This window comes from Chroicocephalus ridibundus, chromosome 8 (genome assembly GCF_963924245.1).
Source record: "Chroicocephalus ridibundus chromosome 8, bChrRid1.1, whole genome shotgun sequence".
In the NCBI taxonomy this organism is placed as follows: domain Eukaryota; kingdom Metazoa; phylum Chordata; class Aves; order Charadriiformes; family Laridae; genus Chroicocephalus; species Chroicocephalus ridibundus.
This window is the reverse complement of record NC_086291.1, coordinates 53,209,045-53,220,286: the sequence shown is the minus strand read 5'-3', so window position 1 is coordinate 53,220,286 and position 11,242 is coordinate 53,209,045. Positions and strand designations below refer to the sequence as shown.

Genomic DNA, 11,242 nt, shown 5'->3' with positions numbered 1-11,242 from the left:
TCCCACCCCCAGTGCCTTCGAGCCACGGCGAAGGGGCGAAGGTAGGTGCTTGTTTTGCCTCGACCGTTTCCTTGGCCGCCTCCCCCATCTCTACCGCTGTCAGGGCATCCTTTGTGTCACCCACCCAGCGTGGGTGACAAGTCACTAGTGTATTTTGCTAACCGCAGCACCAGGCTTCCTGGCACGTGCTTTGTATGCGCTGGGGTTAACGGTGCCTTTGAAAGCGCCGTTCACAGTAAAGCTCGTGGTTGCAGCCTTAATTACAGGGGAGCTGCTGGCTGCACAGGCCTGACGTTACGCGCCAGTTAACACGGTTGGGGGCAAGAAATGGGGCTCTACGCGAGGCGGGATGCCAGAGGCTGTTCACTGGAGCCTGCCTGAAAAACTCCCCCGCCTCTAAATGAGAAGAAGCTGCAGAATTGCTGCCGCTTTTCATCCCTTCTGCCTCACCTCCAAAGAAAACCCCAGCAAAAACCCGTTCTGGTGTCCCCAGCGTGTGTGTGGCGGGATGGTTCCTCCCCAGCCTTTCTGCGGAGGCCCTGAGCCTTACAGGAGATGCTGCCGCGGATGCAGGAGGAGCTTCCCACGTGAGAGAACGGAGGTAACAGCAGGTAAAGGATTTAGCCCGACCTGGAGTTGGATCTGGCAGGGGACCCAGCAGGGCTGAGCCTTCATCCCCGGCCTCCGCACGCTGATTTCCCCGGGGGCTGTTGAGCCCCGGGGGGAACCCAAGCGGTGTTCGAAACCCGTGCGTCCCCGGCGGAGGCCGCTCGCTGCTGTGCTCGTTAGCACAGGCTCTGAGGAGCCGCGGCAGGAGCAGCCTCCAGACCAGAAGTGATGAGGAAACGTGATGGCAGACGCGGAACCGCTCTGCAGGCAGCGCTGGGGGCGATGCTCTCCCCTCTATAACACACCCCCATTCCTACTGCAGGCGTTAAAATGACATGTCCTTCCTTCAAACCCCCGCCTGGAAGGGGTCTGGTGGGAAGGGATGGGCAGAAGGATGGTCTGTGCCGCGTCCTCCCATCGCACACGGCCGAGAGCTGCTGGTCGTGGTGCAGGAGGCAGTGCTAGGACGCCTGGAAAGCCTGAACCCTCCTGGTGAAGAGGCAGAGCAGCTCGCAGCCAGAGCAGGACTAGAGGAAACGTGCCGGCAGCAGGAAAAACTTCAAAAAGCCGCAGCTTTCAGCCGCGTGGGAGCTGCGGTGTGAGCCGTGTCCCTCCTGCTGCGTCTGGGGTGTCAGCGATGCCGGGGGCAAGCTGGGCACTGCAACGGGCAAACGGGTGTTAGAGGATGGGACAGCTCGCTGCATCCCATTTCCCACCATGGGGGTTCACTCCTGGCCAGAGCCGCGGAGACCTGCCACCCTCTGGGGACATCTCAGGATCTCTGCGTGGGACCAAGGCAACACGCTTGAAGGGAAACGTGGCTGACGGACCCCGGGACCAAGGGAGAGATCAGCTGCCCGCTCTGTGCCACCCCGCGGAGCCTTTCCCTACAGCTGCCCCCTCACTCAGAGGTGGATTCTGCAGCTCAACCAGTACGAGGTGGTTGGACCCGCATCCTGCGCCTCCCTGTGCGAGACCCCGATGAGCTGCTGTCCCGCTTCGGCGGCGGCGCTCGGGGAGGGAAGGGGTGCGTCCATCCTGCATCCCTCCCCCGCGCCTGCGGCCGAGCAGTGAGAAGCTGAATCCCATCTCTCCTTCCCAGCCCCTTCCAGCAGGAGCCGAGCTCCTGGGAGTTACCCTGCCCGTCTGGGAAAAGAATAAAAATGAGTTGCGCTGAAGCAGGAGGGGAAAAAAATAGAGGGGTGCATGTCTTGGCAGGGGGGAGCCTGGGCTCGGTCCCACTGGGCTCAGTGGGATGCAGGAACCGGCAGCAGCTGCTGCTCGGGGTGGCCGGATCCAGGCGCCGCGGGGTCCTGCTGAGCTGCGAATCCCCCCCGGCCGTGGGAGGCGATGCCAAGGCCCATCTCGCCCCGGGTGGGCTCCAACTACCAGCTACCGCCTGCTGTGGGCCATCAGCAGCGGGGGCCCTGTGGCATCTGTTCCCCCCGAAACGCTTTGGGGGCTGGGGGGCTGAGCAACCCTGCTGCGGCCGGAGCGAGAGAGACGGGGCTCCTTCCCTCCGCTCTCCCGGCTCCATCCTTCCTGGGGCGAGTTGCCTGCACGCCGCTGAGCAGCGGGGGCTGCCGGGAGCATCCCGGGGCCGGTGGCCCATCCACGTGCGGCGATGGCGGAGAGGCCTGGCTCGCAGGCAGGGGCAGGGCGGCCGCCGAGCTGCTTTGCGCTCCCCCAACGCCCACGTAAGGAAGTGGTTGCATTTCTCGGAGAGGAAAAGGGAAGTCGGGCTGCCTCGGCGGGGCAGCCAGCAGCTCCCGCCGCTCGCTCGGGGCTGCCGTTCGTGTCGACTGCCCAGAGTCCATGAACTAGCCCTGCCCGGCAAGGTAAGGAGCGGGGAGGCAGCTCTGCCACCCCAGCTGCCACCTGGGTCTGTCCCGGGGGGGGCTGCGGCCGTCGCCTCCCCCCGGTGCTCACACCCTGCTCGAGGGGAGACGGGGACCCCCCGGCCGGGGCTGCTTTGGGCTCGGAGGCGGGTGCAGGCAGCGCCTCGCTGCTTGTAGGTTTTGCTTTTGCTGTGTTTTGGGCTTTTGGATTTTTTTTTTTTCCTTTAGCTTTGGCAGCAAGTTTGAGTTTTATCCTCTCGCCGGAGGCCCGGCAGCTGCGGGGGGTTGGAAAGTGTCTCCTGGTGGGGGTCCCGCAGGGGTCGGTGCCGGCGCTGTCTGAGATTGGTCCTCTCCTCCTCGGGCATCAGCAGCCTCCGGTTTTACCCAGCGTGAGGAGGAGGAGGGTCAGAGCTGCCCTTCATCTGCGCCGGGGCAGCGATGTCCCCCCCAGGGCCAGGCTGGCTCCTGGGGGACCCCACACTAACCTTGGGGACCGAGGACGGTTGTCCCCAGCCTGGCTGGCAGGAGCACGGGGGGGTGACACCCTGCAGCCGCCGTGGGGAGCAGAGGGGCTACTGGGGGTCGGCGCTGGGGTCTCGGCAGTGCGGGAGGACAGGGCCACCATGCTGCCCGGGGGCAGCTTCACGGGGTCCTGCGGCTCCCGGCGGGACCCTCATTGTGTCTCTGCACCGGCGGGTGCAAACCCACCTCCTGCCGCCCCGCCAGCCTCGGCAGAACCGAAAACGCAGCTCCTCCGGCTCACGGCTTCCTCCTGGGAGCGGGAGGAGCCCCCGGCGCTCGGCTCCTGCCAAGGTTTGGTTATCTCCTCCAAGGATGTTTCCGAACTGCTCGGCGCCTCCGGGCTGGCCGGGGAGATAACGGAGCTGCATCGCATCCCAATCCCGCCCTGTCTGGCCATCTGAAAATGCCCCTTTTCCTCCCTCAAAAGCTTCCGTGTTAATGGGGGGCATGACCGCAGCCCCTCCGATGCTCTTCCCTGCTGGGAAGGGGCTGCCGAGCTCCCCCTGGGTCCCCCCACGGCTCCCACCCCAGGCTGGGGCACGGCTCAGCCCACGGGGCGTCAGCAGGATACGGGCCGTAAAGCGGCTGCTGGGGGAATGTGGCACAAATGGCTGCGGGGAGCGATGGGGCTCGCGCGGCCGAGCAGCCCCTGCTTCCCACCAGCTCCCACGGCAGCCGGAGGACGGCTTCCGCTGCCCGGCCCTGCGGGGGCGGCGTTAAATGGGTGAACGGCAAGGACCCCCCCCCCGGTGAGGAGGGTCCAGGCCTCTGAGCACCCAGACCAAGTTAAGAAAAACCCAAGTATCGCTGTTCTCTTGGAGAGCATTGAAGATGGAAAGCGCCGCGGCGTGCCCTGCCTCCCATCCCTCCTCCCCGGGAGCCGAGGGATGGTTTCAGCTGGGTCCCCGTTTCATCCAGGTCCCCATTTCACAGACTTTTCCGCTCCTCATCTCTTGCAACACCCACCGCGCCGTCCCCGCTTGCTGATTTTATTCAGCGCCTTCTGCGCAGCCCCGGCCGCCGGGCTCGGGGCAGAGGGACGCGGTGGCAGTGGCTTTGCAGCCTCCCGCGGGTCACCCGGTGCCGAGCCCCGGCAGCATCGGTGGGGCTGGGGCCGGGCAGATGCTCGGCCATGGCCGTGTCCTCGGCCGGCGGGGACAGGGGGTTCAGCGGGGGCTCGGCCGTGGGCTGTGTGACAGGGGGGGTCGTGCCGTGCATTGGCACTGGGATTGCTCCGCCTGCGAAAGGCAGGTGATGGAGCTCCATGGATTCTCGTTTCACCAGCCCAGGGGAGGGAGGTTCGCTAGGAGGGACTTTTTTCCTTCCTCTGTACCGTTTTTAGCTGCCAAAGAAAACGGGCAGCGTTCAGGGAGTTCCCAAAATAGCTGAGAGGCAAACTGTGAGTAATCCCAGTCCGTCCGTCACGCCCTGGTGAGGTGTTTCCCCGCATCCGTGCGTTACCTCGGCCGGATGGCCCAGGGGCTGCGCCGCTGCTCCGAGCCTTTCCCGTTCCTGCGGCACCTGGAGTGGGTTTGAGGGAGGAAGCCCCGTCCCATGGCCCCGGAGTGGGTCTGCAGGAGGGAGCCCCATCCCATGGTCCCGGAGCGGCCGGTGGGCGCTGTCGGCAGCGCGGGGAGCTCAGCCAGGGGAAGGGATTAGTCACCGGCTCACCAGGGCTGAGCACAGATGGGATGGGACGGGACGGGATGGGATGGAACAGGATGGGATGGAAAGGGATGGAGATGCCTCCATGGGGTTTTGGCCTTTCCTAAATGAGAGGCGGGGAAGGAACAAGCCCCACGGGGCTGGCGGGAGCAGCCGGAGGGAGGAGGTGCTGCCCACGGCAGGACCCCGGGATGTGTGTGGGGCTGGTGGTGCTGGCGCCAGGGTGTCCGTGTACCCATCCGGCTCCTGCCCACCAGGCTCCAGCCGGCTGGGGCAGGGTGATGGTGTGGTTTGGAAGTCTATGGAAGAGGTCCCCGCTTCCCATCTGGCCATGGGGCACCCAGCTGTGGGCATCTGGCCGCGGGCACCCATCTGGCACCCGGCCACAGGACACTCAGTGTGGGGTGCCTGGCTGTGGGGCAGCACCATGGGGGTCTCCTCCAGCTCCACCTGGACCTTCCCTCCCTTCCCCCTGAGCTGGACCCACCTGGCCATCCTTCCTTGGGCAGACTCTGGGCTTGGAAATCCTTGGGGAAACCCCTTCCCCAGCAGAGGAGGGACTCGATGGGCTTCAACGTGGGGCTGATCCCGGTGGGAGGGAACGCTCGGTGGGGCTCGGAGCCAGGGGGCCCTGCTGGGGGCTTGTCCCTGTGGCCAGAGCAGCATCTCCTGATGGCCGCGGGGGTCTCACTCCATCCCCAGCTTGCGAGCCATGGCCTACCACAGCTTCCTGCTGGAGCCCATCAGCTGCCATGCCTGGAACAAGGACCGGACCCGTAAGTATGGCTGGGGCACCTCTTCCCGAAATCCCCAGGGATGTCCCAAAGCACTGACTGTCCCGGCTGAACAGCCCCGCGGTGGGCGATGTCCCCCCGGATGGGGAAGAGCTGTGTCGGGGCTGGGTTTGGAGAAGCAGGTCCTGCCACAGACAGATTTTGGGGCTGGGACAGCATGTGTGCCCCCTGTCCCTCTGCCGGGACAGAGCCCGGTGCAGGGGTGCCAGCACAGCCTCCGGGCCCAAGGCACCACGGCCGCCGGCACGGGGAGGGACGGACGAAGCCCTGCGGAGGGGAGGAGAGCGGAGCCGGGTGATTCACGGCCGATGGCATTTCCCGGCCACGGCACAGGGGAGGTGGGAGAGAACAAAAAGAGCTTTCTCTGCTGGGGCCAGCGTGCTGGGCAGGCAGGGCAGGATGGGGCCGGATGGGAGCTGAGCACCCGCAGCCATCCCATCCCATCCCATCCCATCCCATCCCGTCCCATCCCATCCCATCCCATCCCATCCCATCCCGTCCCATCCCATCCCATCCCATCCCATCCCATCCCATCCCACCACACCAGCCCCGCGGGACCCCGCGCTGTGGAAGGGAGCACGCTGGGCTGTCGGGTCTGGGGGAGCTTCTCCCTTCCCCATAGGGACAGTTTGCAGGAGCAGGGCCATCTTCGGGGCAGCGTGGGGCAGAGGCTGGGGGGGCTTGGTGGGACCCCACAGTGCAGATGGGGCTCGGTGGGGTCCCACCATGCCTCGACGAGCCTGGGGCAGGTCGATGGCGGCTGGCCCCGCTCGCCCCCGGGCAGAGCCCATGGCCCAGGGGAGGGCTTTGCCCTGGCTGCTCTCGCCCCGCAGAGATCGCCCTCTGCCCCAACAACCACGAGGTCCACATCTACCGCAAGGACGGGGCCAAGTGGAGCAAAGTCCACGAGCTGAAGGAGCACAATGGGCAGGTGACAGGTGAGTCCTGGCTGATGGAGGGGACGGGGACACGGATGGCGGGTGGCTCTGCCCCACAGCAGGTCCTGGCCCCACTCGGTGGCACAGGCAGCTTCTGGATGGGGATTGTGCGGTGGGTAGAGGAGAGGGCGCAGGTTGTGTCTACCTCTGCTGGCCCTGATCTAGCATGTCAGAAGGCACCCAGGGGTGGGGTGGATGGGATGGGAGGGATGGGGAGGGATGGGATGGGGAGGGATGAGGTGGGGTGAGGTGGATGCGTTGGGGTGGGATGGTATGGATGGATGGAGGGATGGATGGAGGAGGGATGGATGGAAGGAAGAGATGGGGTGAAATGGATTGGGATGGAACGGGATGATTTGGGATGGACGTGGGAGTAGGGCAAAGAGGGACTCTGGAGCAGAGACCACCCAGAACAGCTCTGCCTTCAAAAGGCCTCCAGCCCCATCCCCATGGCTCCCTGGGCCACCATCACCCCCCTTCTCCCTTCCAGGCATTGACTGGGCCCCTGAGAGCAACCGGCTGGTGACGTGTGGGACCGACCGCAACGCCTACGTCTGGACCTTGAAGGGCAACGTCTGGAAACCCACCCTGGTCATCCTGCGGATCAACCGGGCTGCACGCTGTGTCAAGTGGTCGCCTAAGGAGAACAAGTTTGCCGTGGGCAGCGGCTCCCGGCTCATCTCCATCTGCTACTTTGAGCAGGAGAACGACTGGTGAGGCTCTGCCATGGCCTTGCTGGGTCTGTCCTGGGAGAGATGGAGGGGAGAAAGATAGAGGGGAGATGGAGAAGAGATGGATGGATGGATGGATGGATGGATGGATGGATGGATGGATGGATGGAGAGATGGAAAGCAGATGGACTGGGAGATAGGAGGCCAGAGGAGTTGGAGGTGAGACAGGAGGAGATGGGGGAGACAGAGAGGAGCTGGAGGAGGAGGTGGAGACAGATGGGGAGATGGAGGGAGGTACTCCCCATGCCCGAGCTGCTACTGCAGGATGGTGGTCCAGGGGAGCTCCTGGGGGTGCTTGGAGCCCTGACCACCCTCGGCTAGCCCCCCCGAAAGCCCAGGAGGGTTCCCGGGGGTGGTGATGCTCCCCCTCTGACACCACCTGCTCTCCATGCAGGTGGGTTTGCAAGCACATCAAGAAGCCCATCCGCTCGACGGTGCTCAGCCTCGACTGGCACCCCAACAACGTCCTCCTGGCCGCCGGCTCCTGCGACTTCAAGTGCCGGTGAGAAGCAGGGGGAGTGGATGACTGGGAGGTCCTGAGGTGGGGGGATCCCCCAAGGATGGATTGGGGTCCCACCCTGCCTCAGCACAGAGGTGTGGGGGCAGCCCAGCACCCTAGCTCACCCGTGGGGCAGGATCCACCTCTCCGGTGCTGCCGGGAGCCAGGAATGGGGCGCAGGGGAGATGGGGGAGGCTGGGGGATGCCCTGGCGACCGTCCCATCATCCACTGGCCAAGGACACATGGCAGGGCTCTCCCTCCCCACCCCAGGATCTTCTCAGCCTACATCAAGGAGGTGGAGGAGCGTCCCAGCCCCACGCCGTGGGGCTCCAAGATGCCCTTCGGGGAGCTGATGTTCGAGTCGAGCAGCAGCTGCGGGTGGGTGCACAGCATCTGCTTCTCGGCCAGCGGCGCCCGGGTGGCCTGGGTGAGCCACGACAGCACCCTCTGCCTTGCCGATGCCAACAAGAAGATGGCGTAAGCAGGGCTGGGGAGAGGAGGGGGCTCGGGGGGGCTGGGGGTGACCGTGCTGTGTGTTACAGGGGGGGGTTGACCCCAAAACTGACCTGGGGATGGAGACGTCTGGCTTGGGTTGGGCCAAGCAGACGTGGATGGAGGAGGTGGCGTGTCCTCTCCTTGTAGTTTTGTGGCTTCTACCTGTGTTATGAGCTGTGCCAGTCTCAGCGCAGAGAGGCTGAAGCTCAGCTCCCTGCTAACAATGCCCTGCCCTCCCTCGTAGCGTGGCCTCCCTGTGCACCGAGACCCTGCCCCTCCTGGCCGTCACCTTCATCACCGAGAACAGCCTGGTGGCCGCGGTGAGTTGGGGCTGGGGACACGGGGTGGGCGCCGTGCCGGGAGCCAGCAGGAGGGTGCTGAGCAGGGCTGCCCGGTTCCCCAGGGCCATGACTGCTACCCGATGCTGTTCACCTACGAGGAGAGCCAGGGCGCCCTGACCTTCGGGGGGAAGCTGGACGTCCCCAAGCAGAGCTCCCAGCGCGGCCTCACCGCTCGTGAGCGCTTCCAGAACCTGGACAAGAAAGCGAGCTCCGACACCGCCAACGCCACGCTGGACACCCTGCACAAGAACAGCATCAGGTGCGTGCTGGGGAGGCGGGTGGGTGGGTGGGGGTCAGGCTTCACTGGGTCACCCCGGGGGCTGCTTGTGGGTGCTGGGCCCTGAGCATCCCCTGGCTGTATTGCTGTCCGGTCTGGGAGCTGCGACAGCCCTGGAGCATCCCTGGGTATCCCTGGAGCAACCCTGGGCATTCTTGGATATCCCTGGGCATCGCTGCATGCGGGTGGGAGAGATGGAGGGGTTTGACCCTGGGAGCTGGGACGGTCCTTGAGTATCCCCGGAGCATCCCTGGGTATCCCTGGGCATTCCTGGGTATCTCCAGAGCATCCCTGCACAGGGGTGGGGGAGATGGAGGTGTCCAGCCCTGGGAGCTGGGACAGACCTTGAGCATCCCCAGAGCATCCCCGGGTATCCCTGTGCATCCCTGGGTGTTCCTGGAGCATCCCTGCACATGGGTGAGGGAGATGGAGGGGTCCAGTCCTGGGAATCCCTGGAGCATCCCTGGGTATCCCTAGAGCATCCCTGGGTATCCCCAGAGCGTCCCTGCACATGGGTGGGGTAGATGGAGGGGTCTAGCCTTGGGCATCCCTGGAGCATCCCTGGAGCATCCCTGGGTATCCCTGGAACATCCCTGCACATGGGTGGGGTAGATGGAAGGGTCCAGCCCTGGGCATCCCTGGAGCATCCCTGGGTATCCCCAGAGCATCCCTGCACATGGGTGGGGTAGACGGAGTGGTCTAGCCTTGGGCATCCCTGGAGCATCCCTGGGCATCCCTGGAACATCCCTGCACATGGGTGGGGGAGGCGAAGGGGTCCGATCCCCACTCCCACCCACCGACTCTTGGGCAGCCCCGAGGGCTCAGCGGGGGCCGGGGGCTGACACCCCCCCCCCGCCTTGTTGCGCCCCGCAGCCAGATCTCGGTGCTGGCGGGGGGGAAGGCCAACTGCTCGCAGTTCTGCACCACGGGGATGGACGGCGGCATGAGCATCTGGGATGTCAAGGTGAGGCGTCCCCGCGGTCCCCCCAGGCTGGGAGCACCCAGCGTTGAACCCTCGTTAGCCACAGCTCTAATTGCAGTCCCTCACCCCACTGCGGTGCCGGTGGGGCTCATCCCGCCCGCGGGGGTCCCACAGTCCTGGGTGGGATCTCTATTAACCCAGGGACGGGTGGGGGGACACCCCCGGGTGGCACTTCCACAGCTCACCATCAGAGGCAGGGGGGGGGTGACACCAGCCTCGCGCAGGGATCCAGCACCCTCTCCTGGCTTCGCCTTTGCCCACATGGCTTGAAAAATGAGCCCAAACCTGCTGAAATTGGTATCTCCTCCAATGGGGATGGGTTAGCGCCCCAGGGGACAGCTTCTCCCCCGCGCTGTGCCTCCCTTTCAGCTCCCCAGCCAGTCGCCTTGGAAAGCAAAAAGCTGATGACGAACCACCTCCCGCTTTGTTTCAGAGCCTGGAGTCGGCGCTGAAGGATCTCAAGATCAAATAAATGAAGGAACCAGCCGGGAAGGGCGTCCCGGCTGCCAGCCTGCCCCTGCCCTGCTGCCCCCGCCTGCCTCCCCCCGCCAGCCCCCGTGCCACCCCCGCCAGCCGGCCGCGATGCCACCAGCGGCTCCCCCGGCTGCCAGCCAGCCCCGGCGGCTGCTCTCAGACAAAGAAAACCATTTTTTTTTTTTTTACTATTTTTGTTACCATCCTACCCGATGCTGGTCATACATTGCTTAAAGAAATCAAAAATAAAGTAAGGATTTTCCTGTATAAATCCAATGATTTTTTAAAAAAAAAACAGTTCAGTGCAAACATGTGCATGATTAGGGCCCATCAGCTGTGCCGCATCCCACCAGGGATGGTCACATCCTCCCTCCTGCCAGCTCTGAGGATGAATCAGGATTGTGGGGATAAGGGGGATGTCACCTCCCTGTTCCCTGCCTCAGCACGGTTTCCAACCAGGATTGGTATTAGAGAAAAGGTCAGGGCGAGGATGGCGGTGACAAAGCAGCGCAGGTTTCCCATGCGGCTCCCAGCTCCTCCTGGACACCTGGGTGCAATCCCACGCTGGGAGAGCCGGCTCGGAAACCTTGTGCCGCTGAGCAAATCACATTTGTCATCCTGCATTCCTAACGCCGGAACCCCCCTGCCAGCGGCTCCGAGAGCTCCCAGACCAGCTCTGGGGCTGAATCTCCTCCAGCCTTGGGTGAGCAAGTCTGGGAGGTGCTGGTGTCCCTGGTGCAGGGTGACAGCAGGACTCCCAGGACTGCCTGGGGTGCAGCGGGTTAGAGCATCTCCTGCTCCACAGCCCTGCGCCGCGAGACAGGACACAGGACGGCTGCCGGGGGGTGACAGTTCGGGGACCGGCCCTCTGACACAGTGACTGGCTTAGACAGCAGCCGGAGGGCAACTGTTTTCTCCACTGTGGTAACCAGATTGTGCAAGATTGTCCATCAGAGACAGCGGGAAGAGCTTTGTGCCTTCAGGCGACGTCTGCTGAGGGAGCGACGGAACCTCCAGCCAAATTCCACAGCGCCAACAACACAGGAAGAGCAGAGCAGCAGACAGGAGTCACCACA

The 11,242-nt window shown here is 64.5% G+C and overlaps 1 protein-coding gene across 1 annotated transcript; it reads left to right on the top strand.

Annotated features, from left to right (window-relative positions):
• The first annotated feature begins 2,289 nt into the window (after positions 1-2,289).
• Positions 2,290-11,188, top strand: ARPC1B (actin related protein 2/3 complex subunit 1B). The gene is made up of 10 exons (XM_063345090.1): positions 2,290-2,447; positions 5,337-5,410; positions 6,262-6,366; positions 6,857-7,079; positions 7,492-7,599; positions 7,868-8,074; positions 8,337-8,412; positions 8,496-8,692; positions 9,584-9,674; positions 10,126-11,188. Exons 2-10 carry the CDS (start codon positions 5,347-5,349, stop codon positions 10,162-10,164), a joined length of 1,110 nt encoding a protein of 369 aa, XP_063201160.1. The 5' UTR covers positions 2,290-2,447; positions 5,337-5,346; the 3' UTR covers positions 10,165-11,188.
• Positions 11,189-11,242: the final 54 nt, after the last annotated feature.

Bases quoted from the DNA above. Each gene is read 5' to 3' on its own strand.
- ARPC1B (XM_063345090.1), top strand. From the start codon at position 5,347: ATGGCCTACCACAGCTTCCTGCTGGAGCCCATCAGCTGCCATGCCTGG. The intron at 5,411-6,261 runs GTAAGTATGGCT...CTCGCCCCGCAG, and splicing joins CTGGAACAAGGACCGGACCC to AGATCGCCCTCTGCCCCAAC. The intron at 7,600-7,867 runs GTGAGAAGCAGG...TCCCCACCCCAG, and splicing joins TCCTGCGACTTCAAGTGCCG to GATCTTCTCAGCCTACATCA.